Source organism: Scaptodrosophila lebanonensis, unplaced genomic scaffold (assembly GCF_003285725.1).
Source record: "Scaptodrosophila lebanonensis strain 11010-0011.00,11010-0021.00 unplaced genomic scaffold, SlebRS2 tig00000053-arrow-pilon, whole genome shotgun sequence".
Lineage (NCBI taxonomy): Eukaryota > Metazoa > Arthropoda > Insecta > Diptera > Drosophilidae > Scaptodrosophila > Scaptodrosophila lebanonensis.
The window spans coordinates 5,990,488-6,016,596 of NW_022060548.1; the positions used below are offsets into that span (position 1 = coordinate 5,990,488).

At 38.4% G+C, this 26,109-nt stretch overlaps 3 protein-coding genes across 10 annotated transcripts; 2 read left to right on the forward strand and 1 right to left on the reverse strand.

The window, feature by feature from the left end:
- Positions 1-1,002: 1,002 nt before the first annotated feature.
- LOC115623663 (protein dalmatian) lies at positions 1,003-4,403 on the reverse strand. 2 transcript variants are annotated; one of them, XM_030518122.1, is made up of 5 exons: positions 3,939-4,403; positions 3,805-3,861; positions 3,668-3,751; positions 1,898-3,612; positions 1,003-1,425 (listed from the first exon to the last, which is right to left on the reverse strand). In XM_030518122.1, the coding sequence occupies exons 1-5, from the start codon at positions 4,348-4,350 to the stop codon at positions 1,177-1,179; spliced, it is 2,517 nt and encodes an 838-aa protein (XP_030373982.1). In that variant the 5' UTR covers positions 4,351-4,403; the 3' UTR covers positions 1,003-1,176. The 2 variants fall into 2 exon arrangements, with proteins under 2 accessions (XP_030373982.1, XP_030373981.1); XM_030518121.1 differs by having other exon boundaries at positions 1,004-1,425; positions 3,805-3,888.
- Positions 4,404-4,622: 219 nt separating this feature from the next.
- Positions 4,623-10,801, forward strand: LOC115623665 (ubiquitin thioesterase trabid). Of its 5 annotated transcripts, XM_030518128.1 has the most exons (10): positions 4,663-4,768; positions 4,982-5,016; positions 5,449-5,709; positions 5,771-6,413; positions 6,476-6,686; positions 7,897-8,623; positions 8,687-8,931; positions 8,988-9,199; positions 9,268-9,416; positions 9,710-10,801. In XM_030518128.1, the coding sequence occupies exons 3-10, from the start codon at positions 5,582-5,584 to the stop codon at positions 9,786-9,788; spliced, it is 2,394 nt and encodes a 797-aa protein (XP_030373988.1). In that variant the 5' UTR covers positions 4,663-4,768; positions 4,982-5,016; positions 5,449-5,581; the 3' UTR covers positions 9,789-10,801. The 5 variants fall into 5 exon arrangements, with proteins under 5 accessions (XP_030373989.1, XP_030373988.1, XP_030373991.1 ...); XM_030518129.1 differs by lacking the exon at positions 4,982-5,016 and having other exon boundaries at positions 4,623-4,768; XM_030518131.1 differs by lacking the exon at positions 4,982-5,016 and having other exon boundaries at positions 4,674-4,740.
- Positions 10,802-11,456: 655 nt separating this feature from the next.
- Positions 11,457-26,081, forward strand: LOC115623664 (actin-binding LIM protein 3). 3 transcript variants are annotated; one of them, XM_030518123.1, is made up of 12 exons: positions 11,457-11,880; positions 19,536-19,846; positions 20,792-21,481; positions 21,820-21,876; positions 22,036-22,586; positions 22,646-22,819; positions 23,268-23,407; positions 23,531-23,622; positions 24,484-24,550; positions 24,899-24,939; positions 25,001-25,201; positions 25,272-26,081. In XM_030518123.1, the coding sequence occupies exons 1-12, from the start codon at positions 11,877-11,879 to the stop codon at positions 25,383-25,385; spliced, it is 2,442 nt and encodes an 813-aa protein (XP_030373983.1). In that variant the 5' UTR covers positions 11,457-11,876; the 3' UTR covers positions 25,386-26,081. The 3 variants fall into 3 exon arrangements, with proteins under 3 accessions (XP_030373983.1, XP_030373987.1, XP_030373984.1); XM_030518127.1 differs by lacking the exon at positions 23,531-23,622 and having other exon boundaries at positions 24,500-24,550; XM_030518124.1 differs by lacking the exon at positions 21,820-21,876.
- The last annotated feature ends 28 nt before the right edge of the window (positions 26,082-26,109 follow it).

A 26,109-nucleotide genomic window follows, 5' to 3' on the forward strand; every position in this document is an offset into this window, starting at 1 on the left:
GCATGACAAGCCGAGTCGATATAGCCATGTCCGTCTGTCTGTCTGTATGAACGCAAGGATCTCCGAAAGTATAAGAGCTAGAATAACCAAACTTGGTACACAGATTCTCCTGAGACCGAGAAAGGACGAGTTTGTTCATTTTTTCTGATCCACCCCCCCCCCCACTCCCCCCTATTAACGATTTTCTATAACTCCCGTAATTCTTGGAATTTTGAACTAAAATTTGGTAGTCACATTAGGTTAGTTATTATATAACCGTATACCAAGTCTCATTATGATAGAAAGATCGGAATGAAAGTTATAGCCATATAACCAGGCCCAATGCACACATACATACATATGTACAAGTACACAAACACGCATAAGGCACGATTCTGATGTAAATGTATGTATGCATGCATGGAATATTTTATATTTAAATTAGTTAATTAATTAAATTAATTTAGTTAATTAATTAAATTAAATTAATTAATTAATTAAATTAAATTAATTAATTAATTTAATTACTTTTTTGTGGGGTGGTACAGGGTATTTAAGAGTTGAGCCTGCTCGACTTTAGCATTCCTTTCTTGTTTTATTATAATTCTTATAAAAATGTAAACCCAAAATGAAGTTGATTACAAATGGAACCATTTTATAGCGTCAACCTATCTCCTGACTATAAAAACCAGTATAACACAAATAACAGAGCTAACATGGATGTATGTATGTATAACCGACAATAGCATTAGAACTACAGATTTCTAAATAAGTTCAAAATGTTCAAATGCTGGCTTTTGGAAATATTTGTTCAATTCAGATAAACATTTCTTTGAGAGTTACCCAACAACCCTTATTATACAATATTTCTGTTTTTTAAAACAATCGTTTTAGAATTTGCTTTTTTACACACAGTTCCTTTATTTAGTTATAGCATACAAAATAATTATAATAAAAAAAAATTAAACTAAAAAGTTGTGCATGCAAACAAACACACAGTTTTCCAAGCAATATTTACACACAGAAAATAAAATAAAATACGTATTTCGATACTTGTGAATATATAAACATAAAACGATGAAATTAAAAAAAATCAACAGAATATTAACTTATTTGCTTAAATGAATTCTATAATGTCATTGTTTACTTACTATTATACACACATTTTCCCTAACTATGTGATGATATCTTTTTATTTTATTCAATAATGAGCTGAAACTTTTCCACCTCCTCGCACTCTTTGTTGAAGCTTGTAATGAACTCTTCTAATTTAGCCATATGCTCCGTATCTTTGCGCGAGCAGGCCCGTTTTTTCGCCTGCTGTTTCTGGGGAGATTCGTGCGAGTCCTGCTCGTCATCCTCGGATGAGTCAGTGTCTGGAAAAAGTTGTACACGTTGTTTGCGTTTCCGTTTGGGCTTCTCCTTCACATATGTTCGTCGAGGTTTCTAAATGAATTAAAAATTAATTACTTATTAGAATCAAAGAGTGATAGTTTCGATTAAATGGTGAATTGCTTGAACAAAGTAATTGTGCGAGCGGCTTACTACCGTACAAAGAATAACTTGAATCTTTGCGGCCCTGTTGGCTCAACCGAAACGAATAACTTATTTCAGCTTATGTTAATATGGCGCATGACGTTTAAAGGCATTAAGACTACATAATGCTCCTTCTCAACATCAAACTGCGCGAGAATGATTTTTTTTGGTTAAAAGGTCCGATTGAAACAGAGATAGAATGGCCCCAAATATAGAATAAGCATGACTTTACTTTTTAATAGAGACGCGAATTCATTAAAATTATAATCAATGAAGTAAGCAAGCTACTCAGTTGGTTATTTGCCTATTGAATTAATAATATACTATTTTGGCATTTACTTTTCAAAGACTACAAATTTCCTTGGAAATACCTTCTTCTTACCTTTGTATCGAATGTTTCTTCTGGGTCTCCGAATAAATTTGCAGACTCATTTGCTGGAGTCTTTAGAGGCGTTGCAATCATAGTGGAGCAAAGCATGTCCTTGATATTGCGTTGTTTGGGTGCACGAAATTCAGGATCATCGTATGCATAACGCATAGGCGCTTTCGATACTTGTGGCAGCTCCTGTTCCTTTGGTCGCAGGCACCCAATACGCTGCAGTTTATCGTGCAACGTAATATTTTTATTGGTATTCGGATTTATAGTAATTTGCTGCTCCTCGCTCTCGTTTAAAAACTCTTCAAAGCCGAAGAGGTTGAGAGACTGATTCTGTTGTTGTCTGCTGGCACTTTCAGGTCTATTTTCGGTGTCATTGAGAGTATCCTCAAAGCCAAATAGACTTTCACTTTTCCGCCTGCTCGAAAATTGTTCGGCAACTTTTGTTGTTTGCTTTACAGGTGTCTTTTCTGGCGGCACTGCCGCATTTTTCTTCCACGAAGGCAACACAACCACATCCAATATATTAATGTCTTTAAGGGGACTGCGATGCTGAAGCGTGCGTCGAGGATTCGGAAAGTGTACAAAATTTTCAGAGCTTTCATTTTCTTGGCCGCTGACTGCGGTTGGCGTCGATGGAGTTGCAAAACTTTTCTGCCTTGCATTTGGACTTTTATGCATGACTCGATGAGGAGACGCAGGAGGAATGTTTTCACCATTAGAATCATTGGCTGTTGAGTTATCGTTTAATGACGGCGCTACTGACTCTTCCATGAGAGCTGACGGCGGTGGCTCTTCATCGGGCACATAGACGTTCCGACGACGAATATAATCACTGGAATAGGAAGGCAACAGAGAGCTATTGCGCCCAAAGACGAATGTATTGGGTAATGGCGCCTCGTCGGACACACGCCACGGCGACACGTTTCCAGATGAGGCTGGAGTTTGACGTTTGCCGCCTGATGATGGCATAATTGGCGATATTGCTGACGTATTCATGCCTGTGGCATTTTTTCGATTCACGGGCGTGCTTATAAATTTTCGAGCTACTTCTAACAGTTTGCGACGCTTCGATAAGCTATCTGGCGTGTGTTTGCTGGCCTGTTTTAGCAATACCGAACGTTGCAAGTTGTTTAATGTCGTCGTTTTCACATTTTGGTTCGGGTTTTGGGGTCTGCCGTGTATCTGTGCAGTTACTTGCACAGACTCTGAAGGTTCATCATCATCACTCATGGCATTTTCATCCGGTTCATATATTGGGGATATGGGACGTTCCTTCTCAGCGATGTCCAACTGAACTGCTTCCGCTTGGTTATCGGCGGCGGGAACTTCCTCAGCCAAACTTTGTAGAGAGCATTGCTTGCGTTTGCCCACAGGGCGTATTTTCTTCTTAATGGCTTTGGCTCGAAATCGACCGGTTGTCTTCAAACGTGTGACCATTACCGCTCTGCCCTCGTCTACCATCTTTTTTATAATATCTGCCGTGGGATCGGCACGTTTTTCAGTATCAGAGTCTGTAGTTTGTGACTGCGACAAATATTCGTACAGATTGCGTTTTATTGAGGACTGTCGACGCGCAGGAGCCGCATCCCTGTGGAAAAAACGATGCCTCTTTTCTGGTCCTACAGCCTCGTCCGTGGATTCCTTCATATCACTTGTATTTTTTGGAATGGCTGCCGCCAGGCGCTTTATGCGTACTTGACAAGGGGATTTAAATGTATCTGAAACATATTTCTATAGTGTCTTCAGTGTCATCGTTTATTGAAAAATGCTTACCCTTGGACTGGCTGGATGCATTTGGTGCCGATGGTTTGGGACTTAGTCGCTTCATCAGCACCCGGCAGGGCGATACCAATTTACCTGTGAGATGTGATTAATTTCAGCTGTATGAAACGTTTGTAAAAAAGTCATACCTGCTGGTGGATTGGAGGATTTGACTCCGGTTTGCTTCAGGCTTAGTTGCTTGATGCCTGCCCGGCGGGGAGATATAAATTTACCTGTGAGATATTGTTATCAGATCTACTTTGTGTGTGTGCATTGTGCTTACCTGCTGGTGGTCCGTTGACATTATTTTTCGTTTGAAAACACACTTTAGGCGGTGATGAATGCGATGTGTATCGCATTGTGGAATTTCGTGGTGGTTCAAACGCACTTACATCAAGGGCGCTTTCCATCACTGGTGAGGGCTCTCTGGGCCGTGCAACATTTTTGAAATTCTCACTGCTAAGAGCATTATCATTTGTTTGAAATGATGTGGACATAGGTTTGTTTACTGGGAGTTTGCTTCGCTTGAGAAGTACAACGCATTTTCTCTTGCAAAGCGTGGCATTTGAGGCGTCAAAGTCGGGACGCCGAATTTTCGTGGGTACAGTTTCCTTATTGCGCAGCCGATACGCTGAATTCAACGAAACATAATTAGCCGAAGATTTTATCAATTGTTTTTTACGCGTTTTAACCATTTTGTTGCTTTATATTTGAATTGCCTTCTTGAAACATTAAAGGAACAGGATTTGTTTACAAAGTGACCAAGCGGGGATGCTAGCTGGTTAGCGCAATGGTGACCAAAAGTGTTGTTGAGTGCTGGAAACTAATCGATAACCTTGCGACATCGATAGATGCGCAAGTCGCAGGTCACTTGCAGCACTGGCTATGGCTACAAAAATCATCTGATGGGACTGACTATGAAAATTTTTTGAGCCAAACAAATACACCTAAACAGAGTTTAATATGGTTGAATAATATTATTAATTAAAATTCCAAATTCTCAAAACGTGTAGTTTGCGCCAGCAAGCAAACAGACTGTGTTGTGCTACGGTCGGGAAGTGGAGAAAAAGCGTCTTGCCAATCAAGTGAAAGTTTTCTCTTCTTTGTTGTTTTGTAATTGTTTTTTGCCTTACAATACACTTACAATTGCCTCGCATTTTGGGCCATTATTGAGCCACTATCTGAAACGTTATAGCGCGCGCGGAGTGTAATAGTGCTCGTCGCTGACATCGCCTGCCATCAATTTCTGCACGCTCTGGCCTTATTGTGTTATATATATACATCACCTATGTATATGTTAATACATTAAGCGAGTACTATTCGCAGTGGCAGCAACGTGAATCGCAGCATAAGAAGGCCTTGTACGTACGAGTTTATTGCGCCAGGTACCAGTTGTGGCAGTGGCACACCAATAAGGGTCTAATAGGAAAAACTCGCGCGAAACTATTTATACCCACCCTCTCCCATTCCCGTTGCACTTCCACACTCAATACACACACAAACAAACAATTGTAACCAACTCAGCTCGGCCCACCTTGAAGGCTGTTAGTGACGACGGTAGTGAGCCAGTATGTAGATACCAACAGGGTCAAGGGCATTTGTTTGGGCGGGTTGGGCCTTTTGTTTGGTTTTCTTTAATTAAATAATGCTTTGTTCTACTGCTGCCAATTTATATGCATTTATACATATGTATGTAAAATATAGCTCTCTCCCTATCTATATCTTTGCATACTTTACGCGTGCTATTGCCTATTAACAAATAAAACAAACAACGCTAATGCTGGCATTAACAGACAGCAACGTGCAACTGAGTCTGGGTCTGAGTAGCGGGCGAGTGCGCATTATTCGAGGCATCGAGACGTTAGCGGTTGCGTCGCAGAGTACGTTGTCGTTGTTATTGCACTTGCTTGTCTGGCCGCGCAAAAGATGTGCGATACAAATAACAAGGCGCAGAAATGGAAATGTGACCTTTGCACGTATGAAAACTATCCATCCTCAATGAAATGTACAATGTGCACGGCCAGCAAACCGCTGCTGAACGAAGATATATTTCGGTAAGTCGTCCTTATTGCTTTTCCATTCGACTCTCCATTAATCAATGCCTTGACTTTGCAGGCTCAGTCCGCCGGAGGCGACAACAGCACAATCACACGACAACAACAGCGCCGATGGAGCAGCAGCAGGTCTGGCTGTTGAGCCCACGTCCACTTGCTATACACGTCCTGAAACACAACAGCAACGGGTACGTGGTCCTATGGGCAGTGCCGACCCCGAAAAGTGGGCGTGCAAAGTCTGCACCTATTTGAATTGGCCACGCAGCCTAAGATGCGTGCAATGCTGCACGAAACGAGGCGGAGTTGTTACGGAGTTTGTTGGTCTGCCCGCTGCTTCGACGGATCCACACCCGGAGGCCCAGAGTCAGGACTGTGTGGATCGATCAAGTGAGAAACTGCAAGCCTTGCGCATTAGTGGCTCAGACACAGAGCTCAATGCTCGCGGCTGTACCATTGATATTGAAAGGCAGAGACAGAATGAGGCCTCCAATCAGCAGCTTATCGGAGCAACCGCCTCGCATCGAGTGAACTTAATTCCAACAGTCGATCAGCAGTGCAGCAATACTACGCACCTCAATAATCTCGCTAATACATCTCAGAACCAACAGAATCTGGCACCACAGCAGCAGCAGCAGTTGCAGCAACACAACTCGTCCGCATCTTTGCAGCAGAAACATTGTTATGTGGCCAAATGGGCTTGCAATGTAAGTGGCTCCGTTCACGTACATTAATGCGTTATATTTAATATACAACCATTGCATTACAGTCGTGTACTTACGAGAACTGGCCAAAGAGTCTCAAATGCTCCATGTGTGGCAAGCAAAAGGAGCCCACCGGTTCGCAATGCGATTTGAATGCCAGCTCCAGCATATCCGGCAGCAACAAACAATTAAACATTCAGGATGAACAACAGCAGCAGAATGCGGATACAGTCAGCGTCAACAATTCATTCAATAAGAAGCATATTTATCAACTAGGTACGTCCTCATGCTTTTTTATTTATATATATATTTAAATTGTTAATGGAAGTAGCAATTTGTGGGTTGGTTTTTCCGCCCTCTATAAATTCATACTACTTATGTATGTATGTACACACGTAGTATATAGTACAGGTCAATAGTTCATAAATAAAAAAACTTTGATTAGAATGAGATTTTTTGAGATAATTGTTTTGTTTTTAATCGAAATGTTCAATTAATACTAAAGACAAAATCTGTTCATAAATTGGTTGGCCAGATAGATTTACTTCCGTAATGACAAACAAACGAAATTATTGTTACATAAAACAAAATTTTGTAAGAATTATTTTTTTGAATTTCACTTCAACCTTAAAATGGACTATCTTTCAGAAATTTATTATAGTTATATTTTGTTACTTTAATCTCAAAGGAAATGATTATTTTTGAGTATAAATCAAATCATTTCTAGACTGAAATAAACAAAAATATTAATAAATAAACTTGAAACGAACAATTTAAATACATTTTCAAATATAAATAAAAGCAACTAAGCAGTTTTTAGTAGGAATAAAATCAGAAGCCTTTATGAAATAATTGTATCTTTTAAAATAAAAGCGCTAGGCGGGTTTATCTAAGACTACAGGTTCACAAAATTTTTTTTTTAAGTTGTTATACAAAAATTCGCTCTTATGAGCTCTCAAATACTGTTCTTTCTTATTTAAGTTGTGACATTTCGGAAAGTACGGCTTAGTGTGAGAACGAATCTTTTTTTAAGAGCTTACACTAGAAAACTATAATAAATATTGTAACATATAAGGGGAAAGGTTTTTTTTGAATTGCACCTGGTTTTATATTTGGTGTACGACTTAACCGGCTAGTTGCTGCTACGGCAAAAACCAAAGATCAAAGATCGTAAGCCAAATTTCACAAAACAAAAAAAGGCAGAGTGCTTTGTGCTCGCATTGGAATTTTTTTAAAAAAAAGCTCATAGTGTGATCTCAGTTTCTCAATTAAGTTTTTATTAAACAGTTCACGATTTCGTTCAACCAATAGTCCTTAAATCTAAGCGCCAAACAATACGGTCTTTGCGTTACTTCAGTCTAAACTTCATGCAAAGTCATAGCAACTAATTGTTTTTATATATAGTATGAAATGACCGTACATTGGACTGCATTAACAAATTGAAAATACCATCATTACAATGCAATACATTCCTTACCATTTGCAGGTTCTTCAGAAACTATCAACAACTGTGATACGCTGCAGGAGCGCCAGGAGCGTCGCCAGCGTCAGATTAGGCGCCAAGTGGACTGGCAGTGGCTAAACGCCTGCCTGGGCGTGGTCGAGAACAACTATAGTGCCGTGGAGGCCTATTTATCGTGTGGTGGGAATCCAGCGCGTTCCCTGACGAGCACAGAAATTGCCGCACTGAATCGCAATTCGGCTTTCGATGTAGGTCACACGCTTATACACCTAGCTATTCGTTTCCATCGGGAGGAAATGTTACCCATGCTGTTAGCCCAAATCTCTGGCTCTGGGCCGGGTATAAAACGTGTGCCGTCTTATGTGGCGCCCGATTTGGCCGCCGACATTCGTCGGCATTTCGCAAACATGTTGCGCATGCGCAAATCGGGTCTGGCCTGCCACTATGTGCAGGAACATGCCACCTTCGCGCTGCCGTCAGAGATAGAGGAGCTGCCTATACCCATACAGGAGCAGCTGTACGACGAATTATTGGATCGGGATGCGCAAAAGCAGCTGGAAATGCCGCCACCAGCTCTCAATTGGTCCCTGGAGATAACAGCGCGTCTTAGCTCTCGTCTGTTGGTGCTCTGGAACCGAAGTGCTGGCGATTGTTTGCTCGACTCAGCCATGCAGGCCACCTGGGGTGTATTCGACCGCGACAATATCTTAAGACGGGCATTGGCCGACACCTTACACCAGTGCGGGCATATGTAAGTGACATAAATTCTAATTTCCAACGCGTTATTAATTAACAGCTTCTCACATTTGAACAGTTTCTTTACGCGTTGGAAGGAGTACGAAATGCTGCAGGCCTCGATGCTGCACTTTACACTCGAGGATTCGCAATGGGAGGAAGATTGGAGCACATTGCTCTCGTTGGCCAGCCAGCCGGGGTCCTCGCTGGAACAGCTGCATATTCTGGTACTGGCCCATATACTACGACGTCCAATCATTGTTTATGGCGTGAAAAACGTTAAGAGTTTTCGAGGCGAAGACATTGGCTATGCGCGATTTGAAGGCAAGTTGGTGGTCAAAACAATCTTCACAATTATATTTATAATTTCATTTTTCCAGGTCTCTACCTACCTTTCTTCTGGGATCAAAACTTTTGCATTAAATCACCCATTGCGCTGGGTTATACGCGAGGCCACTTTAGCGCTCTAGTGCCAATGGAACCATTTTCTCGCATAGATGGGCGTCGCGACGATGCTGAAGATGTAACATACTTGCCCCTCATGGATTGCGAAACGAAGCTCTTGCCCATTCATTTCCTCACACAGTCTGAGGTCAGTATCTCTGTTCAGGCACAGCAGTTTTGTTGTCTTATTCTGACGAATATTTTACACGCATATAGATTGGCAACGAGGAATCTTTGATGCGACAATGGTTGGATGTCTGTGTCACTGAGGGAGGCCTTTTGGTAGCACAACAAAAATTGCGCAAGCGACCGTTGCTTGTGGCGCAAATGCTGGAAGAGTGGCTAAATCATTACAGGCGCATTGCGTGAGTACTTCAAAAACAGAAAGATTTATTTCTGATATTTATTTATAAGAAAGGATGGCTATTACCTAATTAAGCCAAACGTATAATTTGTTAACTCTTAATTACTTTCACATTATTATTTTTTATATTAAAATTAACAATTACAAATTTTAATAATATTATAGTTAATTACAAGAAAACAAGCGCTACCGTCGAGGCATTTAGGCCATTGTATTTGATTTTTTAGACCTATCCATGAGAAATTTCAAAATAAAAGCAATGATTGAGGTATAATTGTCTTTTATCTGTTGTAGACAAGTGATAACTGCCCCATTTGTGAGACGTCCGCAAATCACCCACTATTCCAGCGATGGCGACTCAGACGAAGAGTAGAAACGGAAGCATCACGCATCCCATGTGTCAACATTTTATCGAAAATTTCTTATTGTTGATTATGAATTTACGCATATACATATAAACACACAAACACACATCTATATATATATATATATATATTTAGTTCGGCTAGATGAACTTTTCGAAATGCAGTCGCAGCTCCTATGCACTTGTAACGCAATTAGTTGAATGGGCCGTTTAATGAGCAGCTTATATAAAATATTTACAAGCAGTTATACCAGTTGTAGTTGTTTCTAAGCGCAAACAATAGGGCAAGGGTTTAAAAAAAACTCATTGCACGCAAACCCACACACATACATATATATATACATCAATTGATCTGTCATATCCGTTTCCAATTCAACATTTGTTGGTTTTTAGTCAAATTTATTCATTGTGGATCAACGAGTATGAAGGGTAATGCTGAGGACAGGTAATCTACTAAAACGTCTAGTAAATGCAATCGAATTCGAACCTAAAAACTAAATTAAAATGGGAAGTTAAAATACAATCTTTATAGAGCCGGATCGAAAACTGAGAACAGTGAAAATAAATATATTTAATACATATATATAAACACACAACAAATATATGATATGTAAAACTATGTTTAAACTACGCTAAATCTCTATGTACTATTAAATTTTAAAAAGTGAATTCAAACAAAACACAATAATTTGGGGAATATGAAGTTATATTTAAGGCAATTGAAAAGTTTATTTATAGTTGTTTAAAAAACATTTTGGATTTATGAACTATTATTATATACATATATACTTATACACAAAACATATAGAAGAAATCCTATGGTTCCAAAGTTGAACAAAGGGCCACTAAAATTTTATCTCATTATTTTTGTTAGTAATGTTATTAAAATTAATTATTATTATTATATACATTAAACAACTGTGCTAAATGTACACGCAAAAAAAACACATAAAAACAAAGTTCAATGAATATTTAATTTATTTTAAAAAATTCTATGAAATAAAAATTTTAAGTAAAATGTATATTGCTGACTATTTTTACTCGTGACCAAAAATATCTATTTACAAGTTATTACCGCATGGTTGAAAAAGATGGAAGAATTTCATGATATGTAGGATAAATAAAATGATTTAGATGCAGTTTCGGAATAGTGAAGAAATCATAGTACACATTTATCCAATTTCGTTATGATAACTAAGTGGGTGGAATTTTCTGCATTCAAAATTTTCTTTCAGGATTTATTAAAATCCTTCATAGGTGCGAATTAATGATAGTTCAATTTGAATTTACTTTAACAACTTTTATATATACTATCCGTTTTTTTTTCTAAGTTATCAAAATTATCTTAGTCCTGTAATGCTACCAATTTTGCCGTTTCTTTTGACATCATATATTTTTCGAATTTATATTAATCAATATTCTGTTAACTGAAACTGCTGATATTATGTTTTGTTTTCTATTTTCACTATTTTCCAAATTTAAATTTTCGGTTTCAATTATGTTGTATTGTTAGCAGTAATTCTAATTGGTAGAGGTGGTTGCTTTGAAGAGCCGCGTGAAAGTGTCTGAGGTAAGGTCGCCGATAACATATCGATAAATGTATCTTATGGTTGCACGTTCATCCCCAATTTGTATCTGAGATAGTCAGCCAGTTCCGTTGTTGCCGTCGTCGCTCGTCGGAGTACGTTTGTTGGTGCGGTGTTTTCGGCAGCTCCGAGTTGGAATTCATTTTTACAGTCGCAGGAAGGGCATTAAAAACCACAATTTTTCTCTGTGATTTTTGTCGGCTAATTAGCAAAAATAACATTCGTGAGTTAAGCAGTGCGAATGCCATCCATTATCTAAAAGGCTACTCAAAGATACGAATGCACACAAGAAAGATACAAATAGAAGAAATATCTAAGCAGAAGAAAATTCAGTTTGTCGTTGGTAAAGTGAAGAGAAGTGAAGAGGAAGTAGTGGTGACCTGTGCGCGTGTAGTTGTGCTTTCTACTTGCGTGTGTACCGTTCCGTGAGTGCGTCTGTCAGTGTGTTCGTGTTTGTGTTTCCCTCCCCATTTCGCAGGCGCAAGTGCGAAGAGCATAGCATTAGCTCGCTATGGGTAAGTTATATTCCAGCATACTAACGTGTGTGTCTGTGTGTGTGTTGATTCTATCTATGTGAGCAAAATTGCGCAAGTGAAAGAGGGTGGCCCTCTCTCCTGCCGCTGCGTATGCTCAGATAGTAAACTGGATGGGCATTAACGTAGTACAAGCCATGTATTAAAAGGCATACGAAAAAAATGAAATGCATTGACGGTGGCCAATCAATATAGAAATGCTTTCGGCCAGCTGTCTTGGCTTTTGCGGTTACCTTTGCTCGCACATGTATTTCCATGTATGTACGTATGTATAGGCCCAGTCTCCGTCGTCGTCACCGTGACAGAGACTCACGCACGCACATATGATTGGCGGTCTCGTCCACTCCCTATTTTATTTCTCAGCTGCGATGACGTCAGTGTTGTTGTAAGAACAAGTTTTTTGTTGTATTTTTGCCAACTGATGCCGACACCGCCCCAACAACAACAGCAACAACAACAACAACAGCCGTCGTTCTACATTAAGTTGATATAAAAAACCTGTCCGAAAAAAAACCTCAAAGTGCATTCAATTACATGAATGTAGTACACACGGTACCGTTACTTGCAGGTCGCCAACGCTGCCACCTTCGTGCTCCCTTTGAATGTACCGTTTGATGTGCTCAGTGCAGCGTCAGCGGCGCCAATGAGTTGGTTTTTGTAACTGTAATCGAAGCCCTTCTTTATTCCACAGCATAGACCCATACAGTATAGCCTCGATCATTTAGACACACAGTGACAAGAAGGGCTTAATCCATTGATTAAATCCTATTTAAATTATTTACTAATTGTCGACGGTTCGTTTAATGTTGCTTTGTGTGTGCAAAAATGTTTATATTAAAAAAATCGTGATATTCTGTACTTTTAATTATTTAATGCATGTATTGATTCCAATTCTTTAGATGTCATCTCAGTCGATCTTGATGTTAAACCAATAATCAATATAATTTTCCAAATAAACATGTGTATAACCAGTGATACACTAAATCTGAATATTATTCATATTCTTGAAGAATTATAGTTGTACTTTTAGAAAATCAACTTTTCATTAAGAGACTTGGGTGCTGATTTTATTTTATCTCCACAATTTTGTACATAAAGTGAAGTTTTTTAAATAAATACAATATTCAGATTTCTTAGGTGAATGAAAACAGTGGAGAATAAATGGATATCCGAATTAACGCGTTCTTTGAGCTAAAGAGGTTGCACTGTAATAAATGTGTATGTACATAGTTTGGTGCATCGCCATTGTTAATGATTAATTACTTGAGTCGTCCGTCCGGTTCTCTATTCTTGGTTCTGTGGCCCTAATTGAGTTCATGTGCGCTCTTCTGGGCCCTATCGGGCGGCCAAACACTTGTAGTTGTGTTCGTGCTTAAAATGTCTAATTGTCTGTCAAGCTACTGCGTTCCTCGGGCTCGGCACAAAATGCAGCGTTCCCCACTCTCAGATTATTATGGAAAAGGCTTAACAATAGCCGTACATGCGGCAACAACGACTCAACATGAATTCATAGCGGGCGCATTGACTTTATTAAGTTTCCTTTTTTGTTTTATTTTTTAAATTCCCGCTGCTTCCCTCCGCCATCCATCGTGTTTTTTTCAAAAACAAATTCAAATGAAACCGAAAGGGGCAAACGAGTTATTTGCTGCACCACCACCAATAGCAACAACAACAACAACAACAACAACCACTTAGGCGCTTTTCTCATTTATTTGTTCGTTTATTTTTGTTTGTGAAGTTTTATTTCTGATGTTCATGCGCTTCATTCCTTTTCCCAGCAGCTCATTGGGGAGCCAGCGGGTTATATGGGTCAGAGCACTTGCTGCAGCTGAAAGCAGTGCATGATGGCTAGAGATGGGGCCGTGACTTAATCAGGAAGAATATGATCCCTCTACAGATAGGTTTCAGAAGAACTCGAAGTATCTGTTAGCAGTAAAGCTACTACATCTACTGATATTTAAATTATAATATTTAAATTCTTTTTGATATATACAAGTAATTTCGGAATTCTGATTTTTCGACAATTCGTTTTTGTTAAAAAGTCGCAGAATAAAATCCTCAGGCTCATATTCATAAAACGTCATAAATTAAATATAATTTTTTGTGTATTATTCATTGTTTTATAATAACAATTATATCATTGTTTGTTTCCTGTATATAATTTTTCTTAATTCTGCAATTTGGCAAAAAAAACATTCGGAAATTAAAGCTGAAGAAGTTACTTAAATTGTTATTCGGAAATAGTTAAACATTTATATATTTTCAAAAGCTCAAAGGTTGAGTAAGTGGAGTTCCGAATTGTTCTTAATCTATCTTATTTGATTCCTTGGCTTCATCATAACGTAAAATTTAATTTAAAATTTGATGAATTTCGTAACTTTCCACATTGCGGAAGATTTTGCAATAATGCTGCTTAAAATATTTTATAAAATAATTATAATATTTTTGTATGTATAGTTTTATAAATTTCTTTGGGCTTTTGTACATCTGATTAAAAAAAAACACGCCTAGTTGGGCTCAGCCATCTCTAGCAGCGGTGACCGAAGAAGAAGACGCCTCACGTCCGCCCGCTGTGTTTCGCCTAATTGAATGCTATTTTCGTAGACGCAGCGTCATCGTTGTAGCTGTATCTGTAGTTGTTGTTGGCTGCGCTTTTCACTTTTCTCTCGTCTAACAAGCATACAGGAAGCGCGCACTTTTAATCCACTTGTCGTTGCGTATACGCCAGGTAGTACAGCATATAACAGTTGCGATATGAGTAATGCTCTGTGTACGGATTTCAGCATAAATATGTTTATATTCGAAGCAGTTGGTAGCATGTGGGTGGAAAAATATGTACATATGTATGTACATACATGCATATATGTATGTATATGTCTATGCGTATGTTTGGGGTTAGCTGAAGCTGCGCTGCGTTGTGAATTCAGTTGTTTGCCAGTCTCAGAGAAGTGCTTCGCCTACCAGGCCAGGTAGCGCCACCTGCCTTGACCTCAAATGCAGTGTCCTTGCTTGTTGCCAACCTGCACACAACGCCCATTGCCACCCCAACGGCCTGCTTACAGCCAGCCAGCCTGCCTGCCTCACATCCACAACTGTTGACGCATGTTTATTTGTTTTGGGGCTTCTAAGCGTTGTTGCTCCAAAAATTCAATACGCATTATGAGTTTGTTTATGTGTGTGTTTGCATGTCATTGTTGCTGTTGCTCTGACAGAAGGTCGCATATTTTCATTTTCATTTCCACGCTTTTATTCACTTGCTTTCAGCTTCGTTTTTTATGTTTTTTTTTGTATTCCGCATGGCATTTAAGGTTATGGTCGTTTGGATTTTGGGGCGCGGTTTTCAAAGTTGACCTTTCTGCATCGAAAATTAAGCTTGCTTTCCTTTTTTTAATATTTAGGCTGCAACCTTGGACTTGCCCTCAGCTGTTAAAGAGTGTGTTGTTGTGTGTTTGTTTGCATTTAAACCTGAATCTAAATTCTAGTTTGAATTTGAATTTAAAATTATTTTCGCAACGACGCCGTCTAACCAGTTTATGAGGTACGCAGTTTTCAGCAAGCCAGCACCAGCCCCCTTCCCAGCCCCGCCTGCCCGTCTGCCACAACTTCGTAAAACTTCAATTTCAATGTGGCGTATGTTGTGGTTGGTCGCTCGGCGACGGCGCCGCCGGTGACATCATCGGCACTAAAATCGGTGCCGTAATTACAATAAAAAAGAAGAAAATAAATTTGAGTGCGCTCATGGGGTTTCGGTTACGTTTATTTTTCTCTTAACTTGCCTCGTTTATTAACTCAAATCGAGTAAAGTATATTTGTGTACTATAGTTAACTTGAATTGTATCTCTCTCCTTTGCTTTTCACAAATTTGTTCAGCCAATCCGCATAATTATAATATCCATGCTAATGGAAAACTGTTGAAGTCTTAATAACAATATATATGTATGTATGTATACATTTTAAATACAAGCATACACTTGCAAAGTCGAAAACGTCTGTTGCATAATAAACAAATACATGGAGCACAAAAAAAAGAAAATAAAAAACGTAAAAATATGTACAAGCGTGAAATAAATTAATTGATACACAAAACACGTAGCTATACAAATACAAATAATTCTGTATGCATGTATGTGTGATGATTTGCTTCTATACCTTCATACGTACATACATACATAAGTGTGCTAATACATGCATATCTGTGTGCTTGTATATACTTGTACGTCACCGTTATAATGTCGACTGTATTGTTAACCGTTTTCGTTGTTGCTCCTTTTTTTGTACAACAAAGCGACCGCAAACTTGGCTTATCAGTGAATAGAATTCTATTTTAAAAGCAAAAAAGAAATACTATACATACACATGAACAGGGAAAGAAAGAGTAGACAACAGTTTTAAATGAAATGAAATTAAACAAAAAAATACTTAATTAATGGTGCGCCGACTAACATATGCCCTAAAAAATGGTTAAGAATACAACCCCATAGGTATTCTAAAAATTATTATGAAATTTCAAAGAACACAGTCTCAAAATCCTCGTATCAATTATTGAAGTTGCAAATTTGTTCGCCCATTTGTTCAATAGTATTTAAATTTTATTATGTTATTATTATTTTTTTTAATTTTCACAGCTTTAAAAAAAAGGATTCTAGAAATTCTTGAAAAACAAACCATTCTCTTCCATAATTTCATTCATTTCTATATTTTATTAATTTTTTCAAGTTGGAAAATATGTATATATGTTTAAAATTTCTATATGAAAAGAAAAAGTAGACTTAAAAACTAATCAACATTTTTTTTAAGTTTTAATGTTATTATGAGTTACAAAAAATAGATAAATATATGTACGTATTTATTTGTTATTCCATTTTGGGGAACTCCTTTAAAACGAATTTCTTAGGTTATAAGCATCTAGAGATCTTACAATTTTAAGACATTTCACAGCATATTAAAATGAAGTATTTTTAAAATCGATCTTGTCAGAAGCTCCTTTGGCTTAGTCAACCGATATGCCTTATATTTGAAATTGTAGTAAGCCTTCAAATGTAGATTGTTTTAAGAAAACACAAAATTCACAAAACTATTTTTTGAATGTTCTTGCCGAAGCTATAAATATACTTTAGCTAAAAATGGTATAAGCTTTCTCCTATTTGTTGTTTCGAATATGAATAAAGTGTGTTTACCAAAGATGTACAAAAACTTTCAATCGAATATAAGATAAGATACTTAACATAGGGAATAACAAGTGGTTGAAAAAGGGAGGAATAAATGAAACAGTCGATAAAATTGTTTGTACAACTTCGAAATAATATTTACATTAAGGAATAATAAGTTGGTGATTCATAAATATGTATAAAAAGAACTGCCCTAAAAAGAAAGAAAAAAGAGGATGAATAAATAAAACACACAATAAGCTCTGTATCTAAACTGACTTACAATACAAACAGATATTGTGTTCTCTATTTATACATACCTGCACTATATCTGCTCGTATATATAAATATACATATGTACATATATACACATTCAGGTATACATATGTATATGTGTGTTTGAAAAGCGCAGCAACTTGTGCTTCTGTTGTTTTTGTTGTTATCTTTTGAAGCAACCACAGAACAGACCGGGTATGATGTCTGATGTCGGATGATGATGCCGTCCGCCGCTGTCGCTTTTTGGAAAGATCAGCATCAGTCATGGGCGGTAATTTGTTTCATTTGGTTTTTAGTTTTTTGATGCCGTCATGGCATGCACATCGCATCTACTGCCCCCTCCCCCCATTCAGAGGTCATTCTACTCCGAATTGTATAGGGGACTTAGAATGAAAGCTAACATGATATATGACAGTGCTTAGTTTTTGTTTGCTAGACATTTTGATATTTTGATAGATATAGTATTTGTTCTGCTGTTGTGGTTAAAATAAATACATTTATGCAAACGATTTTAATGGTCTGCTAAGCTGCAGCATTATGATTTATAGTATTCATAAGACCTGTAATATGAAAACATGTTTTGGCTTTCCCGAAAATACTTATAAATCTGAAACCTAAAGTATGTTGAACAGCTTTTTCATTTTCTCACACTGACTTGGCAATAATTGGGTTTCGCTTTCGAATGCGATTGTAGAAACTTTATACCTGAAGAGGGCAAATAGTGATACAAAAAGTAAATAATAATGGCATCTTGAAAACTTTTTTTCTTAAATATTGTTACAACTTAACATTATGAACGTGTATTACTATTTGAACATTGACAAAGAAAATATGTAATTAATTCAAACAAAACAAAATAATTGTCTGAATTTAAAAAATAAGGACTTGATTAGCAGTACTCTCCGAAACACGTGAAATGAGCCTTTTCTGGACTTTTAGCGCTACAAATATTTAAATTTAGGAAAGGAAAATTAGGAAAAATGAAAATTAAAAAATGTCTGTAGTTTATTAAATAAAAATTTAATAAGCCCAATCTTCAAACAATTGTTCATTTGCTTAGAATAAAAGTTTTGTTCAAATACTATATATATGTACAATAAATATTTATAAACATACATAGTATGTATTTACTTAATAAATGAAAATAAATTACTTTCAAGTTTATTTAACCAATTTAATGATTGTCCACAATGGACAGTTTCAAATAAAAACACTCTGCTAATAAAAAAATATGTAATATTTTATAAAGTATCTTTATAAAGTAATAAAGAAAAAAGCACATTAAAAAATTAATTTTTTTTCAATAAAATTTATGACTATTTTATTTAAAATTTAATGGTATTGTTTTTTGTTAAAATATATATATTTATATACTTTTCCTTATTTCCTTTTCCTTATATTAAGCTTATCATAAATGTTGGAAACATAAAATTCAATAATGAAAATACAGAAATTCAGAAAACATAATATACAAGTAAATTATTTGTCTTTGATTCTGTCATGATACGAGTAGTCTTATCAGTATAATCAAGTGATTTAACTATTCGTAACCTAACTTTCTGCCCTCGTCGTCACTGTCCAATTTTGCGACAGTTATGAGCTCAACCCAATTGTTTTTGCCATCAACTTGTGCGAAGTGTCTTCACGCCTTCCTGTACTTAAAGACGCCCGTCCATAAATTCCAAATCGAGAACGCAACCCTTTATGGTATTCCATTTTATCGTTGTCAAGAGCGGTGCGAGACACTTGTGTACATTAATTAAAAGTAAATATGTATAAAGTAGGTATGTACATATGTATTGCATGAGCCGCCCTTGGCCTTATCAATGATAAGATTAATTGACGCATGAGTCATGAGACGAATTGAAACCGAAAAAAGTATGCCTATGTTGTGTCGTCTGAAAATGTTTAATATTGACAGACAGGTTTTCTGACATGTGCATACACAATTCACACAATTTACACCGAGCTGGGGTTTAAAGTGCGCTCAGCAAAACGGCACAAGGTTTGGCATTATCACATAATCACATATGCATATGACATCAGCGACAGCGACGCCAGCGTCACGCCAACGCAGCCATGGCGTATACGTAATCAGGGGGCGCCCGCGCTTCAACGCTGATTGAATTTAAAAAAACTAACACTTGCAAAGCTTAAATAACAGCAGCATTCTCGCACACACTCACTCTCACTCTCTCTCTCTCTCTCTTTTAGGTAAACAAAAAATCTACTGTGCGAAATGCACTAAAAAGTGTTCCGGCGAGGTGCTGCGTGTTGCCGACAATCACTTCCACAAGGCCTGTTTTCAGTGCTGCCAGTGCAAGAAATCGCTAGCCACCGGCGGATTCTTTACAAAGGATGGGGCCTACTACTGCATACCGGACTATCAGCGGCTCTACGGCACCAAGTGCGCCACATGTCAGCAGTATGTGGAGGGCGAGGTGGTCTCCACCATGGGCCAGACTTATCATCAGAAGTGTTTCACGTGCTCCAAGTGCCAGCAGCCATTTAAGTCTGGCAGCAAGGTAAGTCGAAAGCCCAACAAGTTCCGTAAAAATGAGACAAACATAGGTTTTAAAATAAAAACTTGGAGTTTCTTTTACACCTTTAAGTAGTGTCTTAGTAGTGCAATTTCCTATTAGGCAGATAAACATGTACAATGCTCTAAGCGCTTAAAAAATAATGATAATGAGACAGGACTTTAAATCGCAGTTAATAAAAAGTGGCTAATAAAAAGTAAACCATAAAAATACGGGGTGCGCCATCTTTTATGTCGGTATGTAAATATTGAATAACTTTGTCATTAGTGAACCGATTGACTTGAGTAGACCAGTGTTGAAAGCCTCAGTTCAAGAAATTGTACAGAACCAAATTAAATAAAAATATCTCATACTTGAAAATCGGTTGTTTATTTTCAAAGATATTCAATGTTTACATACCGACATAAAAGATGGCGCACCCTGTATAATGTCAAATAGAAATAAACAACGATAATGCGAACTGAAGGGAACTGAACGGGATTTAAGTGTACCTTAGATGTAAGGAACCATTTCATCACTCTCTGAAGTTTGTTGGCATTAATGGGGAAAATCTCATTTATCTGGTTGAGTCTAGTATACTGGGGCTTCACAGACAGGTTCTACTTTGAACTGACGCTTTATCTTGAATCTAAGCTGTTTTCATCCTACAAGTATGTCGTTTTACAAAACATGTCGCATCGTAAACGATTTTACAGAAAGGGTGAATACGTGACAGTATTATTATATTCTATTTTGTATTATGTGCACAAATATGGTAGGAAAATATATGCTTTAAAGTTTATACTTTGCTTAATGTTTGTTTAAAGCAGCTCACACATAAACTTAGGCTATAAACCGGTTGGGGGTTTTGAAAAACTACGCATTTCTCAGCACTTGAGGCAGAAATGTTTCGCAAAACAGTTAAATTAATTTATAACTTTTCACCTGCAGGTCACCAACACCGGCAAGGAGGTGCTATGTGAGCAGTGCGTGTCGGGAGCGCCCGTTTCGCCGGCACGCCAGCAGGCGGTGAATTCTGTAAACCAGGCCGCGTCACCGGTGCCTCTGGCGGAGAGTCCCACACGTGCAACGGCACACCAGCAGCTAACGAGCGGCGTCCTTTCGCACAAGGCCCACCTGAAGGAGGACTATGATCCGAACGACTGTGCTGGCTGTGGGGAGCTGCTGAAGGAGGGCCAGGCGTTGGTTGCCCTCGACAGGCAGTGGCATGTGTGGTGCTTCCGGTGCAAGGCCTGCAATGCGGTGCTCAATGGCGAGTACATGGGCAAGGACGGTGTGCCTTACTGTGAGAAGTGCTACCAGAAGGGCTTTGGCGTTAAGTGCGCCTATTGTAATCGCTTCATTAGCGGGAAGGTGCTGCAGGCGGGCGACAACCATCACTTCCATCCAACCTGTGCGCGCTGTACCAAGTGCGGTGATCCGTTTGGCGATGGCGAGGAAATGTACCTGCAAGGCAGCGCTATTTGGCATCCGCGCTGCGGTCCAGGCCCCTCCGAATCGGGCCTCATACTCAATGGCGGTGCGGGCGCTGGCACCACCTCCGTCGCTGGTGGCGCCTCCAATGGCAATTTTACAGACACCGAATGCGATCGCATCAGCTCGAGCGCATTAAGCGAAATGGTATGTAGGTGGACGAGCGTCCACGCCCATTACGCCCACAACACGCACACACGCAACTCGTACTGGCACTGCGTGCACCGAACAGCCTTGGCCTTCACTGCGGGTCCGGCTTTGGCTTGCGCTACTAATCCGAATCTGAATGCGAAACTGAATGCCAGGCACATATCCAACACCTCCAGAGCACCATAAACACCACAAATCACTTATCCATACACCCATCATACACCCATCAATCCACACACAAATACTGCCTTGATATTTTGTTTATCTTCATTTGATTTTGCATTTTAGTTGTTCACTTTGTTTTGAGCTTGCGTTTGATTTTCTGTTGTTTTCAGTACATCCGATCCAGAACACCGAGCTTTAATGGTTCACTTTATTCCTCTAGCCGCAAGGTTTGTTTTTATAATTTCTATGATTTATTTTCCATTACTTTTTTATGATTTAAAAAAAATGCTTTTAAGCCTTACTAACTATCACGGCACTCTCTGCGCTTTCTAAAGAAATGCTTGGTATCTACAAGTTTAGAATTGAATTTTTGTGGTTTCTTGCAGCACTATCGCACCGTCAGTCCGGGCCTGATATTGCGCGAATACGGACGACCTATTGGTGAGGACATTTCTAGGATATATACCTACAGCTATCTGACAGATGCGCCTCACTACTTGCGCAAGCCCATCGATCCGTACGACAAGACGCCGCTGTCGCCGCATTTCCATAGGCCCGCATCCTATGCGACAACGAGCAATGCCGGCTCGGTGGCAGGAAGTCGGCCTCCGTCGCGTCCCCATTCGCGCACGCGCAGCGCCATGAAGGTACTCGTCGACGCCATACGCTCGGAAACGCCACGACCCAAGAGTCCGGGCATGAACAACGAGGAACCCATTGAGTTATCCCACTATCCGGCTGCCAAGAAACCGCCACCTGGCGAGCAACCCAAAATCGAACGAGACGATTTTCCAGCACCGCCTTATCCCTACACAGATCCGGAGCGTCGACGACGCTACAGCGACACATACAAAGGCGTACCGGTATCGGATGATGACGACGAGGGCGGTGACGGCGATCATGCCAATGGCAAGGCCAAGAATGGCGAGGTCCAGACGTAAGTGTCCAAATTCCAGCTTCAACTGTGCTCGAATAACCCATATTCTAATACTTCAGACGTTTGCATCGCGAGGCCGAGCAGCTGGAGAAACTGAATTCGGGCATAGGTTCGGTCATAGCCAAGGACTTGAAGGAGCACGCCAAGTATAGGAAATGGAAGCAAAACAATCTAGATCCGCGCAATGCATCGCGCACGCCGTCAGCCTCAAAGGAGCCCGTATATAAGCTGAGGTAAGCTCAGATCATTGTTTTGGACAATAATTAAAATAATTTTAAGAAAACTCAATAGATTTTAGTAATAGAGAAAAAACTTTCAACATTTTCGATGCGGCATATATATTTCAATTAAAATTTGAAACAGTTCAAATAATTTTAAGAAAATTCAATAGATTTTAGTAATAGAGAAAAACTTTTAACTACTTGAAGTCGTCATACATATTTAAATAAAAGTTTGAAACAGGAACAGGTCTTTTACTTTAAGAACTCAGTTTCTTTTTGTGCATTAACCTTATGTTTAATTCTGAAAAGATATAGAAATCACATAGTAAAAATTTTAAAATTAAAAATATGTAATCTAACATTATATCATAGCACTATAAAATTAAATATTAAAGATATATGCAGATTTAAATAATTTTAATAACCCTCGGATTTATTAATGAAAAATACTGTCTTTTAGGTACGAATCACCCATTGGCGCCTCGCCGTCACGAAATCTGGACCATCAGAAGCCATTCTACGAGGATGAAATGTTCGATCGTTCGACGAGCTATCGGGGCTCGCTGGGCAAATCGCTGGGCAATGCACCCAGCTATAATGGTAATAATCTTGATCCATATGCTTGTAGCACATATGTATGTTCTCTTACAGGCGCGTTATTCGTGTTGTTAGGTTTTTAAAATTGAATATTGTATAATTGACAATCGCCAATTACGTTTATAGCCATACATTCCTATCGCTCGCCGCCCAAGCCCGGATATGGATTCAAAACGACAGCGACCTTGCCGGCCTATATACGTAACGGCTATAGCTCTGTAAGTGAGGCCTGCTTCCAAGTATATACAATCATTGGTGACTGGTGCGAGCCTAAGTGTAGCTAATACTTGCGTTTTGGCGACCTAATTATATACACAAACATACACATACCTCATACTACTTATCTGGAAAGCTCTGCTAAATTTACACAAACATTGTCTCTCCCTACCTTTTCTTTCACTTTGTAATGTTGCTGCTGACGATTGGCGATGGCTGCTGGCTTATATGGTCCAACTAACATACATATATACATATAACTCACATATCTCTGAATTAACTGGTTGGTCTGCCGCTTTATTGTGTGTCTAACTATCGAAACTCTCTTTGTAAATGCATTTGCGACTTTTGTGCTATTTGTTGCCTTTGACACGCGCCACTCATACTACACTAACAAACAATCACACCATCAATACATCCATCCATCTATAAACTGACCATTTTGAATACTTGTACACTCTGAATGCTCAGTGGTGAGCGCTCTCCGACATATTCCCAAACCCGGATACGGCTTGGCTCCTCGCTCACACACATTTAGTTCCACAACATCCGCTGCCGCTACGATGCATGGTGCCACTGTAAGAATGCTTTTGTCGTTGTTGTTGTAATTAGTGTTATACTTTTATTCTGGATATCTACAAATATATACACTTGTACGAGTATATCAATTTGTATTTAAGGAGACACAGGCCGTATTCAAAGCACACACTCTATTTTCGTTTTCTTTGTGTTTTAAGTAATAATTTAAGTAATTAAATAATATCTGCATGCACTTTTGTATTTGCCTTGGTCACAATTTTGTTGGCATGTTAAACTCTTTTTGGGTGTCAACTATTTTCTAACCATTACCTAAACATTCACAGGACTTCTCATATGGAGGTCTGGGCGACAAAACGCACAGCACAGATCTGAGCTGCGGAAAATCAGAGGGTAAGTTTAGAAGTCAATATATTTTTTGTTTCGAAGAATACCTATGTTCGGGAAAATAAAATCTCATAAATTAGTTTTAAATAAATTGTGTAGTCATTCTGCTTTTGGGAAGCAAACAACTTTATTTTTGAAAAATCTATTTGGTCACAGTGCGCTTATATACTTATCTTAATTAGTTTGGATATATTTAACAGATTATTAATAATATTGAAGCCAACTTACTGTTCAAAAGTTTTGGTGATTATTAATAGTGTATTATGTATGTTTGTTTTCCTTTTATGTTTGTTAAACTAATATGTGTAATAATATTATATATTTTAATAATTAATTCTTTATATCTTCATACAGCTTCGGTTGATTCAATTACCGAGGGAGACAGACGCGCATTGGTAAGTAGTAATTGGGTCTCCAATTTGTTCACACATTTATATATTTATAATTATTTTTTAGATGGGCGGTGATTTACCCGCATCGAGCACATACTCGGGTGCTCTATCCTACCACTATCCACAGGCCGGACTCATACGACGCAGCTTGCCGAATATGGCACACTCTATGTTGGTGCACGAGCCGGCCAAAATCTATCCCTATCACTTGTTGATAATCACAAACTATCGTCTGCCATCGGATGTTGATCGCTGTAACTTAGAGGTGTGTATTTTCATATAATATGCAGTATATATCTCTTTTATACTAAACTTTAATTTGTATTACTTTGCAGCGTCATTTGTCGGATATTGAATTCGAGCATGTGTTGCAATGTGCACGGTCCGAGTTCTATCGGCTGCCCCAGTGGAGACGCAACGAATTGAAACGACGCGTAAAGCTGTTCTAAGTGGCTGCCACAGCTGCTTTCGCCGAAACCAAATTTAAAAATTTACCTATACACAGTGAAGTTCATCACTTTTAAAAAGCAACAGCAAGGGCATTAAATGAGGATAGTGGAGAAGAAAAACAACAAAAACTGCTAAGCTAATTTCACAGCCAGTTTTGAAACACGCTTTAAATAGAGTTGTTGCGGGTATAAAACTAACTAAAAAAACATACTTACAAAAAGGAAACATAAATAAATAGTTACAGTATGGAGCCAATACTGCCTGTCGGCTCTAGTTTATTTTTTTAAGCATTAGTTGTGCGCGCTTATAAAAAATTGTAACGCCAAACAAAAAAGAAAATCCAAAAAACAAAGTACGAAAAGAGTATACAAAATTTAATATAATTGATCAGTCAAATGTTTACTTCAAGCGCTATGTCTGGCATAATAACAGCTTTTTATACACACACGATAAAAATGAAAAGCGATGCATGAGCCCATGTATTGTATATTTACGTAATTTTGCTACTTTACACATTGACGTTTTGGATTTGTTTGCAAAGCTATTTTTTTAATTATTTACGTTTACAATTGTAGCTGCATATACAGAAAACATACATAAGCTAAAACAAATGGCAAACAAATGCATCAAAGAAATAAATGTACCTACGAATTGAAGTCAGCAAATTCAAAACAAATAAATTATAATAACAGCTAGATGTGTGGCATTAAATACGCTAAACAA

Bases quoted from the DNA above. Each gene is read 5' to 3' on its own strand.
- LOC115623664 (XM_030518123.1), top strand. The intron at 19,847-20,791 runs GTAAGTCGAAAG...TTTCACCTGCAG, and splicing joins CATTTAAGTCTGGCAGCAAG to GTCACCAACACCGGCAAGGA. The intron at 23,623-24,483 runs GTAAGTGAGGCC...AAACATTCACAG, and splicing joins TACGTAACGGCTATAGCTCT to GACTTCTCATATGGAGGTCT.
- LOC115623663 (XM_030518121.1), bottom strand. From the start codon at position 4,350: ATGGTTAAAACGCGTAAAAAACAATTGATAAAATCTTCGGCTAATTAT. The intron at 3,889-3,938 runs GTAAGCACAATG...AATATCTCACAG, and splicing joins TGTCAACGGACCACCAGCAG to GTAAATTTATATCTCCCCGC. The intron at 3,613-3,667 runs GTAAGCATTTTT...AATATGTTTCAG, and splicing joins TGCATCCAGCCAGTCCAAGG to ATACATTTAAATCCCCTTGT.
- LOC115623665 (XM_030518129.1), top strand. From the start codon at position 5,582: ATGTGCGATACAAATAACAAGGCGCAGAAATGGAAATGTGACCTTTGC. The intron at 5,710-5,770 runs GTAAGTCGTCCT...TTGACTTTGCAG, and splicing joins CTGAACGAAGATATATTTCG to GCTCAGTCCGCCGGAGGCGA. The intron at 6,414-6,475 runs GTAAGTGGCTCC...ATTGCATTACAG, and splicing joins TGGCCAAATGGGCTTGCAAT to TCGTGTACTTACGAGAACTG.